This window comes from Gavia stellata, chromosome 4 (assembly GCF_030936135.1).
Source record: "Gavia stellata isolate bGavSte3 chromosome 4, bGavSte3.hap2, whole genome shotgun sequence".
NCBI lineage: Eukaryota > Metazoa > Chordata > Aves > Gaviiformes > Gaviidae > Gavia > Gavia stellata.
This window is the reverse complement of record NC_082597.1, coordinates 66,777,013-66,792,895: the sequence shown is the minus strand read 5'-3', so window position 1 is coordinate 66,792,895 and position 15,883 is coordinate 66,777,013. Positions and strand designations below refer to the sequence as shown.

At 39.1% G+C, this 15,883-nt stretch overlaps 1 protein-coding gene across 2 annotated transcripts in view; it reads left to right on the top strand.

Moving 5' to 3' along the window:
* FGD4 (FYVE, RhoGEF and PH domain containing 4) overlaps positions 1-15,883 on the top strand; it is a 38,097-nt gene that overhangs the window by 3,482 nt on the left and 18,732 nt on the right. Inside the window, exons 2-4 of one of the 2 annotated variants that reach the window (XM_059816242.1) lie at positions 3,786-3,966; positions 6,895-7,366; positions 15,520-15,609. In XM_059816242.1, coding sequence (XP_059672225.1) covers positions 3,875-3,966; positions 6,895-7,366; positions 15,520-15,609 — 654 coding nt within the window. In that variant the 5' untranslated portion in view covers positions 3,786-3,874. Of the gene's footprint in view, positions 1-3,785; positions 3,967-6,879; positions 7,367-15,519; positions 15,610-15,883 lie in introns of both variants that reach the window. The other variant, XM_059816241.1, reaches the window with a different exon arrangement.

The window sequence follows — 15,883 nt, the reverse complement described above, 5'->3', positions numbered from 1 at the left end:
GGGCCCAGAAAAGCTGAAAGATTTCTTAAAGGTCTGGGATGTAGACTGTACTTCTCTGGCAAATGAAACTTCTACAGTTAAAGGTGAATTGAACTAAAACTGAAAGTTGCTTCTAGCTCGACTTCTCCAGTCTCAGTGGTGCTTTAAGAACCTGTAGCAATGTCTCTTTTATCAACAAAACTTCTACATCCCAAACATTTTCTCCAGGAAGAAGACAAATGAGAGAAGAAAGCACATCTGATTATTATTGGTCTTCTTTTTTAATATATTATTGGAAGATACTTATTCTGATGTGATATAAAGATACGGAAATTTACATCCTAAAGAGGAGATGACTTTTTCTCTTTCTGCTGAGTCTAGGTTACTAGTTATTTTGTACTGTTCTTGCAAGTGTAAATCTTTGGTATCTTTCCAGCTGTGCTCATTTGACCTTCCTAAAGGTGATGGAGCATGCAAGGAGGTGATGAAGAATGACTCAGCCAGGAGAGCTGTAGTTGCTTACCACAGGAACTTTTAACTGTATATTTTCATTGAATCAAAGCATAGCAGCATTTTTAACCATCAGGAGTTAAACGCGTAGGGAGAGATTGAACACATTATGCTTTCCAAGAGAAGAGATAAGCGATCTTTGCTAATATGCTTTGGAGTCAGCAAAGGTGGCTGCACCTTTTGAACCATTTATAGCATTACCTCCCATCTCCTTATGTATATGTACAAAGTTGAATGTCCAACTAGGCGCTGCAGCTTAAATCTTGATTAGGTATTTTGGCTAGCATTATACAGTAGCAGCTACCTGAGTATACTGAGGGTTTTCTTTGGGCAGAATATACAGTTCATATCTCCTAATGAGCTCAAAATTCTACAGTATAGAGACAAGAGTATTTATAGACTCAAACAGAGCTCTGTATTATGCAGGGTATTACAATGGGCCAGTCTTTTCTCTTTTTTTTTCTTTAAGATCCTTGCTGTGTGCACATTGAAAAATAATCTGATTAAAACAAAACACTTCAGAAGTATATTGAGGGGAGAATTAATGGAATTTGTTTTTCATAATCCCCATTAACAAGGTTGACCTTACAGGAAGGTTTGCGGGTTTATTTTACAGTACTAATTATTTTCTTTTCATTGATCTTGTGACTGTCCTTTTCCCATTGCTCTATTTCTAAAACTTACAGTAGCTACAGCAGCAGCTGATTTGGAGTAATGCTGTCTCTTAGATGGTAATACGAGTAAAGAAGAAAGTATCTTGCATTAGTGAATTGGCATGGCTGTTTGGTTTGTGGTTCTCCTCTGAAGACACTACAGGGATTTTCAGTATACTGGGATTGTCCAGTTTGACCAGAGGTTCCTCGTGCTTGCCCTACTGAAATGCTGCTGAGCTGGATTTTTTTCAGTAATAGCTGCGAAAGTGTGCAACACCTCCACAGAATGTCCTAGAATTTGATTTTTGTCTCGGTGGATCCAGTATAAAAATAGCTTCCCACTAATTCCTTCTGACATTAATTCCATCAAGTTTAGTAGTTTTAATGTATCCTTGTGAGGATATTAACACTTTATGAGATGTACAAGTCCATTAAATGAGAGAATTCACAGGACTGCGGGTTATACAAAATCCATTGCAAGAGCAAGAAGTATTTCTACAAACTAGCATAGTGCTGGTCAGTAAATCCACCCAGCATCCCCTTTCCCTTCCATCTCCTCCCTGAGGGAAAGGCAGTGCCCACATTTAATTATGTGTCCTGCTTTTTCCCATCCCTCTTGTCTCGCCTTTTTCAGCTGTCCCATAGCCTTTGTCAGCACAGCAAGCTATTCAGCGCTTGGACAATTATCTGATGCTCATTGGCCTAATTCTGCCAGACCTTCTCCGAACTCCCTGAGAAGAGGGAATAGAGGGAAAGCTGCTCCACCACATTGCAGCTGCGGCTGGGCAAATGCATGTGGCTTCTCGGGAGTGGCTTAAGTTACCACACATACTCAAGTAATTACACAATTTAATATTCTGCTTGTTTCAGGATTGCATTGTAACTATTTGAAGTTGCAGTATTTTAAGTAAGTCATCCTTTCTGCACTGCATCTTTCCCCAAACTTACTTTTTGCTTGTATTAATAAATATAAAATAAAGCTTGAAAGGACCAAAGATACACACATATACACAGTAAAAGAATCCTATCTACAGTAATTCTCTTCCTTCTCCCTCCAATTATTTCATTTATCAGCATTTGTAGATGATATGGTTGAAGTCTAAAGCTTTTTGTGGTACATTATTTTCTTCAGAGAGTCCCTCATGGTATTTTCCAGACTGCAGTGATCACTACAATCCCACTTAAATGCAATTAGGTTATTGGAAGCACAGATAAATATTACCTCCTATAAATTTAATGTAAGATAGAGATGGAAAGTCACCTTTAATCTAGTGTTCCTTCAAGTTTATCATAGTCCATGATAGCATATTTGCAAGAATTTTTTCAACACTTTCAAATGTCAGTTGATGGGATTTAAACAAATTCCTGTGGTGCACAGGCTTTCCAGGGTAAGTCAGTAAGCCATTCTAGTCAGTGATGCGAGCAACATGGCTTTTTCACATCCATCTTCTGTATATCCTGTACTAGAGCTTATTTTTCTACCATGAGAGTTGCACGTGATTCCTAATGTCAATTCCTGTCCTCCTTCCCTTCATATTTGCTCCCTGGCAGGTCTGTGTAGTTACTGGATGGTGAGTGCCTGTGGCACACTGGAGCGTTGGTGCCTGTGGAGTGGTGGCCGAGACCCAGGGGCCGCCGGTTCCACTGGCAGTGCATTGCCTATTCCTGCTGATTTATGCCTGCCTTTAATAAAAGGGCAGATATAGTCTTTATATCACTTTCATATCAAATGCTTTTGCTTCTCACAATATGTTTTGGGAGCACGTGTGGGGATGAGCAGAGTTGTGTTCTTGGGAATTAAGGACCTTTCCCTTAAGTCTCACCTTTTGATGGAGCCGAAGGTGTGTTGCTCTCATAGTGGAACACAGTCAGGCGCTGTCTGAAATGCTTTTGCTGCTCACAAATGCTGCATAGTAGTTGCTTAAAGGGATAAAAGTTAATTTAAAGATCCCCAGCACTTGTGACTTTAGTTGCTTTATGTGTCACCTTGTCTGCTGCATTAAACAATGGCTGATCATTAGCAATCTAATTAGAAGGACTTATGGTAGTAATGGGGAAAAAGCAAGAAGAATAAAAAACATTTTCAGGGGGCCAGGTTTTCAGCGATATAAATAGACAAAGGTTCAGTGAGTAAAGGAAGCTCAAAGCTGAAGGCAAATACCTTTTCCACTGACTATTATTATTGAAGTCACGAGGGAGAAGGTAAAGAATGAGAGCAACAGAGTTTTGGGGCAGCAATTTAAATCTCTCTCTTGAGCTCCACAGCACAACTAGAACCTCTGATTATGCTTAATTCTTTTTTATCATAAAAACTGCATGTATGGAGGCCACATATGTGTTTACTACAGTACCCTATAAAAAACAACAAACAAGAAAACCCCTTAATTTTCTAGCTTGTTAAAGTAGCATGTGATTCAGCTTTTATCCAAAAAATATAACAAGATGCCTGATACCAGACAGTGCATAAAAAACTATATGAAGTCCCTGCGTTCATAAAGCAACTTTAAGGTTTAGTAAAGCCAAGAGCGTCTCTTCTTCATTACTGTAGTAAGTTCTTATACAAAAATCTCATATATGTTCTGTCAGTTCAAAGAAACAGTTCATGAGCGATTGACTAGTGGTTGTTGTTATTGTTGTTTGCAGTGCCTCCAAAGCCAATTCATCTGCAGAAGTTGTCACCTGTTACGTACCAAACCCCTAGGCATAAAGCTTTATCAAATCAGAAACCAAGAATGGAGGAAGAGACACCCACCCCTGTTTCTAGTGTCGCAAAGGAAAAGTCCAGTAAAGTGTCAGATCTCATCAATCGTTTTGAGGGAGGCAGGTATGTAATAGAATTTGAATTGGTTTGTAACTCTGTTGTGTGTGGATTGTTGGACCTTGAACCTGTGAGGAAAAATATTGGTACCGTGGTAGTGCTCAAACTGATCCCTGCCAGAGGACTCCATGGCAAAACTGCACGTTTTGAAATGGTGCAAGCCAATTGTTTATTTGGCCTGTACAATGTGTGCTTTTTCATAAGGTGCTAGTCTTACATTTTCTTTTTTTAAACAAAGACACAAACAAGCTTGTAGCATTTTTAAAACATACTGAAAAAGGTCAGCAATTTGAAACATGGGAGCTAATCTTAAATTCTTTTGCTCTTGCAGAAAAAAAAAATTTACTAATTTTCCCTTTATACTGTCTTAACCTCTTCAGATCATTCATGTGAAGAGGGTGAACTGTACGAGTTATTTGTATTGATAAGGCATACATTCTCTAAACTGTTTGCTTGGTAGTACTTGGTGATCTTGGTGGAATAGCTTGGTGTTCTTGAGTTTTCATACTGCCTTTTACAGGAAACAGCTGGAACTTTGAGAAACATAAGCCACAGTGAACTCTGCTTTCACAAAATAGTGTTACTTGTGTGTCTTTAATTAGATGTATGTGACAAGCATTATAAGCTCTGAAACAGAAGTTCCGAATATATCTGCTCTGTATAAAGGGAGCGACCTTCCACAAAGCCTGTGACAGGAACAGCTCAAGAAACAGTCCAGCGACAGTTGAGTGTTGCAAGTTTAGGACGTGGCTTTCTTGTGATTCCTTGGGATACTGATGTTCTGAAGGGGTGTCCCCTATGGGAATGAACGCATGGTGTACAACAGAGCATGTCCTTCTGAGGAGCCAGAGTATTAAGACTCTCATTGAAAGAATTCCCCGCAAGATGGGGCAAATTTAATCCTTTATACAGAAGCAGCTGAGCATTGTAAAAGCACGTTTGTCTAGTGGAATAGAAATAATTTCAGAGCTTCATCTGCAAGAAACTTCTGTCATTAGGCAGACTTCATTGCACAGCTGCAAAAAGGTGGGAAAAAGAAATTACTGCAGCAGTGGAGGTCCTGTGACGATTTCTAGCTCAGGTCTCCAGTCCTGTTACCACTTTGTTTCCCAGTCTTCTGCTAAAGCATCATCCAAGTCTTTTTAACAGTGTAGTATCCCTAGAAAAACAATTTTATCCTTTCTGAAAGGAAACTCCTCAGGTTCATCGTGCCCTACACCAATGAGCCCTACATTTCTACCTCCTAGCCATACCTGCTGGTTTTAACAGGAATTCTTTCAATATTGGGGGGGGGGGGGGGAAGGAACTATAAAGAGAGCAATGAAAACTTTCTTATTTGTAGACTTTTAAAAATAAGGGCATTTTTGTTTTGGGGGAGTAGGGGAAGCCGAGTTGCTTTTTGGCCAACATCGTTCATTAAGTACACCCAATAATATCTGTCCAATGATTAAATTCTCCTCAAATCTATGATCTCTGCTTATGAGAGACTTCCATAATTAGCATGCCATGTTCTGGAATATCCTACTGTGGCTGTGGAAGCAATTCCTGTTTTTTAAATGAGCTCAGCTCACAAAGTGTGTTTTCCATGAAGACCAAATTCACTTGTAATTATTGGTCTTCAAATGACTAGGTAGCATGTTCATGAACTGCAAACTGCAATTGTCAATTATGATAACATATTTTCATTAGTCTGTACAGCGCCACAAACATGTAAGCATGGCAAAAAGTTAATTAAACCTCTTTGCTGTGTGCATGCAATTGAAAAATGTAAATTAATTCTATCTTGGAGTTAAGCTTATTTTTAAGAAAAGGCATAATCTTTACACAACTAAAGGAAAACTAATCTGAATTTTTTTGTTTGTTATATGATGGAAGAGATGAAGCTAGTGTGAGATATTTTTTGAGCTCTGTGTACGAAAGTGCAGAATATGCTTACAATATTTCTGTAAACTGTCCTATAAATAAGGAGCAAATGTACAATTTATAAGCAGTCTTCATCTTCCCAGAAGATTAATGGTCCATACTAGGAAAAATATGTTGGAGGACAGTCATGGTATTGTATTGCATGTTGCATATGGCTTATTAAATGTATTTCAGACAAAAATGTATAGGTTTTATTTTGGTTCCAATGACTTTTTTTAAAATTTGTTTTAAACTATAATGAAGTCAAGCACTTTTACAGAGTAGGCTAACACTTATATTAGTCTAAAATTCAAAATCTCAAAAATAAAACAGAGAAAGAGAGAGTGAAAGGTATGAACAAGGGATAACGTGTTTTAAGCAGAGATAAAACATGGAGGGGGAAAAAACCTTCAGAAAAGATGCAGCATGATGAAAGGACACTGCTAAATAAGGAAACTGGGGGAAGAAATGGGATAAGAATTTAAAGCACCTCCTGCAATACGCTGAACTAAGGAAAGGGATGCTAAATGTTCTTGGATGTTTTTCATGCATTTTGTATAATTAAAGGGCAATTAGGGAACAGGCTGCTTGTTAGTTTAAGCATTGGACTGGGACTTGGGAGACCCTGAGTCTGTTCTCCATTTCTGCCAATAATCTTCTGGGACACTTTGGGCAAGTTGCTTCATATATCAGTGCCACAGTTCCCTTACCTGTTACTGTAGCTGATCATACTGCCTTCCATTTTACAAATGAGATTCAAGAGAGATGAGGATGTAATGAATCAATATGGATGGCACTCGGGGTTTCCAGTAAAAGATGCATGTTTGTGTGTGTTTCAATGGAATAATGTGGTTCATGTCTCAATGGCCTGAACTTCCTAATATTAAGACAGAAAAAAAATGGTTTGGGGGGAATTGGTTATATGGCGCATTTCTCCTACTCTCCGTACCAGGTATTTGCTATAACGCCATGTTTACCTTTTCTCTCATCTATGTTTTGTTTGTTTGGTGGTTTTAGCCCATTAAATCCTAGTGATTTGAAGAAAGATTCCTCTGTTCTCCACATTCCTAAATCTCAAGGAAGATATGGGTCAACACCGTCACCTCAGCCAAAACTCCCCTCCCAGCACCCACTGCAAAACCAGGGAAACAGTAATACCGACAAAACTCAGGTTGCACAGCTACACACAGCCAACGGAGTAGTAGCACAAGACCAGACTGAAGATGAGGACAGGAGATTACTTGATCGTGGCTCCACTATGTCTACTCCGGTTCCAGATAATGCCATCAACAGCAGCTTGATAAACGGGGAAAGAGAAAGTACTTCCAGAGAGTCATTGCAAAGTGTGACTGCCTGTGAAGGACAGATGCTTAACAGCTGCCACAGGACTCCAAGCAGTGATACACTGCTCCCATCTGACAATGAAACTCCCGCAATTAATACTAACATGAAGGAAGAAACAACTGAGGAAATCAGTAAGCAAGATCAACCTGTAGAAACAAAGGTAAAAAGAGAAATTGTTTTGTTCTTGCTATATTACTAATTTGTGTGTTTTCTCCAGGTTTTTATTTACAAAAATAAGAGCAGGTCAGAAAGTTGAAAATATTTTGGTTATTTTTCCTCTGGAAAAAAGACAGGAAAAAAAAGTTTTGCTTTCCTTCCTCCCTCCCCTGCTTTATCTTTGCCCCTCTCCCCACTTTACCTTCCCCCCCTTTCCTTTTTTCCCGTAAGCTATCTGAGGTTTAAAAAAAAAGAAAAACTGAAATATGTGTACATGTTTAGCACTATGCTTCAGCTGTGCCAGACTACAAGGGACACACGTTAGCAGTGTATATAAAATAAAATTCCACGTGTAGTAAACTGCAGCGACAGGATTTCTTGCAGAACTGTTGTGTGAATCCTTAACTTGGATGTAGTTGTCAAGTCAAAGCTGGAAAGGCAGTGGCAGTCTGCTAGCTATCAGATAGGCGCAAGGTTCAGAGTGTACTAAATATATGCCTTGTTAGAAAGGAGAACTTATGGCGTGATGAATTTGAGTTTTAGGCCCCTCACTACAAGAAGGACATTGAGGTGCTGGAGCGTGTCCAGAGAAGGGCGACGAAGCTGGTGAGGGGTCTGGAGCACAAGTCTTATGAGGAGCGGCTGAGGGAACTGGGGTTGTTCAGCCTGGAGAAGAGGAGGCTGAGGGGAGACCTTATCGCTCTCTACAACTACCTGAAAGGGGGTTGCAGAGAGGTGGGTGTTGGTCTCTTCTCCCAAGTGACGAGTGACAGGACTAGAGGAAATGGCCTCAAGTTGCGCCAGGGGAGGTTCAGGCTGGATATTAGGATAAATTTCTTTACTGAGAGAGTGGTGAGACACTGGAATAAGCTGCCCAGGGAAGTGGTGGAGTCACCCTCACTGGAGGCGTTCAAGGAACATGTGGACGAGGCATTGTGGGACATGGTTTAATGGGCATGGTGGTGTTAGTTGATGGTTGGACTTGGTGATCTTACAGGTCTTTTCCAACCTTAGTGATTCTGTGATTCCTCATAAGGAAGGTTTTACATAATTAAGGGAAATAAGTGGGTGGAAGAAAATCTGTCTTGGGAAAATTAATTGCTGAAAAATTGTGCATATTTACGCTTCCAAAAGTTTGATTATGCAGTTTGCCTTCTGGTACTGAAGCACTGGTGGCCAGCGAACATCATTAACAGTTCTGGTCCAGCCATGCTATGTGTGAGTCACAGCAGGGGAGCTGGGCTGGGCCCTCCCAGCCTTCCTCTTCACCACAGAGCCAGACAGTGGAGTGCTGATAAAGCTCTTGACTGCTTGCAGGAGTACACCTGCATTAGTTAACTGTAGACCTTTCCAAGCCCTTGAGTTTGGTTAGCTAGGGTTCACATACATACACGCTTGAGGGTAAATTCTGTGTGTGGGAAATTCTCATGTATTACAGGATAAAATATCCTAGGTAATGACAAGAAGGTGCTGGGGTGTGGGGGTTTTCTTGTTTGTTTGGGAGGTTGGTTTTGCCAGTAATGTATGAGCGTTATGATTCCTGTCTAAACATAAGCCTGGTCACGGTCCAAGTCACCTTTAACCTGCCACACCTCTCATTACGTTTCTACTCCTGTTCCCTAATGCCTGTTTCCCCTCTCTGTGCCAATAAAGTGCTGAACACTCTGTGGTCAACGATGTTTAGCTTGAATCCAAGTCACACAGTAAGGTGCTGGCAGCATTTTCAGGAAAAAGCAGAAATGGGAGGCAGTCCTGTTGAAGTCCAGGAAAGAACTGGGCAAATGCTAATGGCAGAAATCTCATCAAAATCTGTCTTTGAGCTGCTGGGTGACGAACATGTGTGATCTGCCCTGTATTGACCAAGAGTCAAATTGTAAGGTGTAACGTGACTGTTACTAGATGTATTGTTTGCTGATGCTAGAAGGGTAAAAAAAACCCAAAACAACCCATACTAAAACAAGCCTACGCAGGATGACTTTTAAGTCAGCATCAGTGGAGAACTGAACCTGTAAATCTGAACTGGGTCACAGCAGCAGTTCCTGAGATACCAGCTCACTTGCAATGCAAGGACATCCCCTTTAGTCTAGTGAGATTAAGAAGCATGTCTACCACAGACCAATCTAAGGGCCACGCTTTACATAATCAAACACTGATTTAGTTTGGGTTAATGCAACCTATAGATTGAAATCAGCCCTGTGGAGGTCTAAGTAGCTGCTGCCATGCTGTCTGGAATAGGGGGAGGGTGGTGAGGAACAGGAGAGGTCTGGTAGAGGTTTAAGCTGTTACTGTGTCCAAGCAGGCATTGGGAAGAAGCAAGAGCATTTAGACAGTCTGTAATTTTGCTAAGCGCCCACTTAGTCAGGGATGCAGTCCAGCTGAAGTTGCACTGCACAGACTAACAGCACTCTTCCGCCCTTTTTAATTAAGCAAGTGTAGGTACAATTGACTAAAAGCAATAGGACCAGATGCGTATGAGTCATAGACAAACTTTAAATTATGTAGCTGATATATATATTTTGATATTGATGCAAAGTATCTTCCTTGTCTCCTGCATGCCGTATTTCCTAATTCAGGGAAGAGAAGAAAGTGGTGCCTATTGCATTGTAAATGCATACATGTACAGCAGAAATAAATTAAGTCCACTGCTAGAAAGGGTGAATTAAATTGGGGAATGGTGCGAAACCAGTGAAAAAAATTGCTTTTTAGACTTGGGAAAAAAAGCTTATTTTGAACTAATGTTGCTTTTACAATTATTTTCTTGTTCCTCATTGCTGTAGATCTGACTAAAGTCAGATTCTTGCAGGTTCTAGAAAATTTCAGACAAAACTTCCTAAATTTTGCAGTGTTCTGAAACATTTTCCCCAAATGACCAGAGTAGAGTATACTTTATTTCTCTTACTTACTGTATCAGTTTGAAAGTCACAAACCACAAATATCACAAGCAAAAAGACAATTTAAAGTGAAAAGTTTCCTGCCTTGCAGCATAAGCACCTTCTGTCATAAAATTTGTTTTGCCTAAAATGTGGAGGCTGAATAGTACAAGAAGATCCCAATCAAATAACTTCCTAAAAAACATCTTGTGAGAAATCTGCTGCTAGAGCTAACTGAACACAAGAAGACAAATGCTTTGGTATTTGTTGTGAGACTGGTAGGAAATAGGGATATAGACTGCATGCATGCCACAGATGGAGAAGAATCCATTGCACATCTTTAATGAAGTCCTTACTTGATGTCTCCTTTTAGTGGCAATGTTGGGGGCTCTGGTGTTTCAGATGCAAAACCTGGTGGAGATCATACATTTCTAAATGTAAGGTGAAGTTTTGATTTAAATAGGGTGAAACTTCCTTGCTAATTTAACTTTCTACCAAGAAATGTTTACTGTTGCAACACTTGAGAAAGAGAGGTTCTACCAGCTTCTTCCTGGTTCTACAATTTTATGTTCATCTTTAGCAACAGTAAATCACAGACAAAGCTGTATATCTTTAGCTCCCAATATAAACGCGTAAATCCTCTTGAGAAGAATTGCCTCTTTAGGGATACTGGGATCTTTACTGCTTTTCTTGATTGCTGTGCAAGAAACTCACCCATTGTTTGTGCAATGGACTGTTGCATAGAGTTAGTATGCCAGAAGGTGATTTTCACTGCAGGTCTTGCAAAATTTAGTATATTCCTTGATTTCAGAAACTGAGGACTCAAGAGATTAAAGCAATCTTAAATTCTAATGGAAATTTATGTTTATATTCCCGATACTTAGGGAAGAAAGTTTTGGACTGTGAAGCAGCTATGACATGAATGGTTTTAGAAAAGAAGACCACACTCTGTTACTTTAGACCAAACTCAGCATTACAAACAAACACAACATAGATCGAATGGTATTTGCTCATATTCTACATCTCTTACTCTGTCTGTGTTGCTTAATATATTACTGCAATGCCCTTGGGGCAAGGGCTACACCTAAATAGGGGTGAATCATATATAGCATCACTATCATGTTGGTAGGTATAGTTTTATTGATGGGAGATGGCTTCTATTTGGTTTGGGTAATAAGTTATGGCTATATTGGGATTTAGTTTTGTGTAAAGACTGCTTTAAATTAGTGTAATTTTTGCAAGTGGAAAAACAATGTTATGAAATATGAACACAGATGCAAAGAGTTCATACTCTCAGCAGCATTTTTCATACCTCATCTTAACTTCAGAGTTCAAGAACAATTTAGGTGAAAACTACTTGCTTTGATTTCTTAAGCATCCATAGTAATGTAATGATTCTAAGGATGTGCAACTTTGTAGTACAGAATATATAACTAAGCCCAGGTGAAATACTTACTGTAAGCATCCTATAAAGAGATAGAAGTTTGCAGTCATTCCTGATGAACTTTGCGAAATGTTTGGATAGAATGGAAAGTATGGTCTGATTGAGATTATTAATTTTTTAATACCTCAGCTAATAAATTATTCAACCAAAAAAAAAAGTCTGGTTTGGGTCACATTAGAGATGATGGTAACAATTGACCTAAGTTACTTTTGTATCTTGTTTTTGCTAAGCAATACACTTTGTTTCTTGTTTATATACCCATTTTTAGCATATGAACTATTTCATGGAAAGAAATAAAAAGTTATAGTATTTGGAATAGTTAGGCACCTTGCCAAATTTTATATGCTTCTAGCTTAGATATGTAAGTAAAAATTGTCTAAAATTTGGGTTTTCAAAGGTTACTTTGTGCAAGACAAATAGAACCAAGAAATCAGTTCAGCTGCAGCATTCATAGAATGAATAGTAATGTTTTATTCAACATTTGCCTTTTATTTGGAAAAGAGTAGAGGTTCATTCTTTTAAATTGCTTAAGTGCTTAAAAAAGCTGCCTAAACATTTTTAACGTGATTGCATTCTGCTTTGAAGTAGACATCAGGAACATAATGTTACCTCACACTTCTGATATTTTCACCATCAGTGGAAATCCTGCACCTCTAATGTGAACATTCTCTATATATCACACTAACCATTCCTGATTTTTTTTATATGTTGAGTTGCCACGTGTTATGGATTGTCACAGAAGTTTTTGAAAAGTTCCCTGAAATCATTGAGAAGTTGTGCTTGAAGCGATAAAGTATGTGTCCAGGTTTACCTTGTAGTAAATATTTGTCTCAATATTTTTTGTTAATGGCAAAGAACCCTATATAAATGCTGATGTACTAAAAGCATAGAGAAATCATAACAGGGAAATATAAAACTTTTCCAGAAAAAAATATGTCCCTATCTTTCATTTCTATTATCTTATTATCCTGCTTGTGAAAAGATATGTGTGCATTTATGGTTAATTCCTGTGAAAATAAAGCTTAACTTGTAACTTAAAAGAGAATTAAAATTCGCTTTTACTGTTAATGATTAGATTTGATACACTAGTTCTTTAGGGAAGCACTGAAGTTCTCAGAAGTTGAATACTAACTTTTTAAAGTTTTTTTTCTTTTGAGAATCTTCCCCCATTATCTCTACAAGGTTCTTCAAGGCTGTTTCATTGAACAGCTCTAATAACAAATGGTTCCACGTCATTCTCACTGTCACAAAACATCATTCAGGATTTATTTCCAAATTATGTTGTAAGAGTTGCTTTCTGCTACTCAGACTAGCCAAACTTGGGTCTGCAGAAGCTGAGCCCCTTCTTGGGGTCTGCCTGCCCTGAGCCCCATGGCTTGGCCACTCCCTGTGTACCTGCTTCAAGGAGGGGTGGGTGGGCAGCTGGGGGTAGAGGTGGTGTGTGCCATGGCAGAGCCGGGATGGCTATGAATGAATTCCCTGAAAGCAGAAAATAGATATGTATACATACATGCTAGCTGCAGCTCTGGCTTCACGCAATGGTGAGAGATTCCACCAAGTGTGCCGTGCTGTGTAGCATGGCGCTGCCAGGACCCATGCGTCCACCTGTGCATCTGGACCCAGTTCGTCCCATGTGCTCAGGACTAGTGGCTGCCACTTCCACCAAGAAAAGCTCCTCAGGAGACCGATGCCGCGACTAGCAAAATAGCCTGTGACCTGTTGTTTCCGACAGGAAGGAAGCTGGAGTGACCTTGTGGAAACCAGGTGCTTTTCTTAGCATGGGATACTAGATAAGACACTGAAGTGAGTGAATGACTAGTGAGAAGGGTGGAGCTTGTAGCAGACAACACAGCTGGGAGTTCACGTAACGTAGATAAATATTGAGATGGTGACGTGGGAAACTGAGGACTTCTCTAAAAGAAAACGAGCGATACAATTTTATTCTTGCACTGATACAACCCTATAGGTGGATGTTCTTATGCTTATTCTTATGGAATAAGAACATGCCACTGCGATTAAAAGGTAACTCATCTGTGTGCGTATTTTTTCCCACATAGAAGATTCCTGTGTTTGGTAGCGTGATTGATGTAGAAAGGAGACTGAGGTTCAGGAATCAGCAAGATGTGTAAGGTTGATATTGAGAGGATGGGAAAGCTGGGGTCAGAGTATAGTGGGAGAATAAGAGGGATTTGCACTGATTTAAGAGTGAGGATTAAACGCTTTTTCTGAATTCCTCATTTTGTGTGATATTTTCGAGTCTGTTCTGTGTGATTTTTCTCTCTCTTAATTAGTTCAAGTAATCTTCTGAAAACTGCGGGTTCGTTCTATAGCAGTCCTTCAGGAAGGAAGTGGGGTTTTGGGGAGAGAAAAAAAATAAAATTGCTGAGGAACCAGTAGCCTCCATGGTTTTGTGCCGCAAGTCCACATGTGAGATCCCTTGTAAATGGCTGCACTAAACGGCATCCTGTAGCTGTAATAGCTAATCCTCCAGCTCCCTGCAATGTCTCTTGACAGCACTTAAAATGCTATTCTGTAGGTTACTGTGGTTGCTATGCTGATTTAAACAGATTTAATGAACAGCTTTGAAGTCACTATTGAAAGCCTGTATTTAGGGAGGAGGCTTGCCATGTAGTAGTGTGGCTGTTAACACTGCGGATTAGAATTGAAATGTGTTCAAATTTGGAATACTTATTGAATGCTGAAAAGGGGAAAAAAGCCGCTGTCCTTTAAATGAAAAGACTGTACTTTAGTATTCAGTATTCTGCAAACCATCTTTATAAATGTACTTGCAAATGTTTATCGTACTCTTGTGGGAAGCAGTGTGCAGTCTGAAATTAGAAATAACTCTTTCAAGCTCTCCTCTGTATTTTTTTTATGAAGACTTTCTACGGTTCATCTAGAAAATTACCACTTTCCCATAAGCACCGTGATAAGGCTGCCATTTACTTAAGAAAGGCTCAGATGTCATTAGATGTGAACACTTTCCAGTGCTAGCACTAGATCTGGAAGAAAATCTTCTAATGGAAGTGTTATTTTGTTGAATCTGACATTTGTGAGCCTGAGGCATTTCCCTAATGTTTTAATATTGTAGAATGCTGTGCTTTCATTGTTTGTTTTGAAGTAACTTCTCATAACAGCTCATAATTTTATATTCTAACATATTTAGCTTAATGTTGAAATTTGAATGAACGTTTTAAGTTTCTGTTCAGGAGAAGAATCAAAAATATATTTTGTGGAATGGAAGACTTGAAAGTGAAAACTTCCCTTAAGATGAAAAAGTGACTTCCATAAAAACCTAGTGAAGGAGCCCTCTAATTGCAGTCAACAATTAATCAGCAATGAGTGTACTGATGAACATAAAACATTTTGTACAGTATTTTTCAATGATTCTGTCATGCAAAGAACATGCAGTTCAAATAACTTTGAAACGGGGATGGGGGCGAACACCAACTAATCCCATCTGTTCCCTCTTGTTCTGCAAATCAGTTCTTCCAGCTCTGAAAGGTCAGCGGTACTCGATTACCAGGATGTGAGCTGATCTGTTAAGTAGGGAGCTGGTGCTTTGGCAATGATCCCTATACAAACTGAGAAATATTAAATGTTTTAAGCTTTGAGTTTTTGTCCACAGTTCGACTGATTTTTATCCTCCTCTGACTTTTGAATTTGTTGATTAAACTGCTGAAAAGTTTGTATTTTTGAAAATGGAGTGTCTATTACTAAATGTGAAACTTGGATTTCAGTTGCTTTTTGGACTGTAAGGTAATCATATGTCTTTTCAACGTTTTTTTAGTATTAAGTTACATTTCCTCCAGTATCCTAAGAGCTCTTCTTATTTTCCTCCAGGAGACAGACGAACAGAAACGTCACAAAATTGCCAGTGAACTTCTGCAAACAGAAAAAGCCTACGTTAGCCGACTTGACCTCCTAGACGGGGTACATTTTTCTTGAATTTGTTTTTATTGTTTTGCCTTGACTTCACTTGAATGGCTATGCATATAAGTGTGTATATAAATTACGTAAGAGGTAGTATGTTTTTCACATTTTGCTGGCTTTTCCAGTCATTTGATCTTGCCATATAACTTTGCCTATGTTTCTATTTTAAGAACACTACTTTTTTAAAAGTATTAGAATTTTGTGGATATTAATGCAATATGTTCTGTGCTTGTAGATGTCACCATAAGCAATAGTGGTGCATACTGGTAGTCCT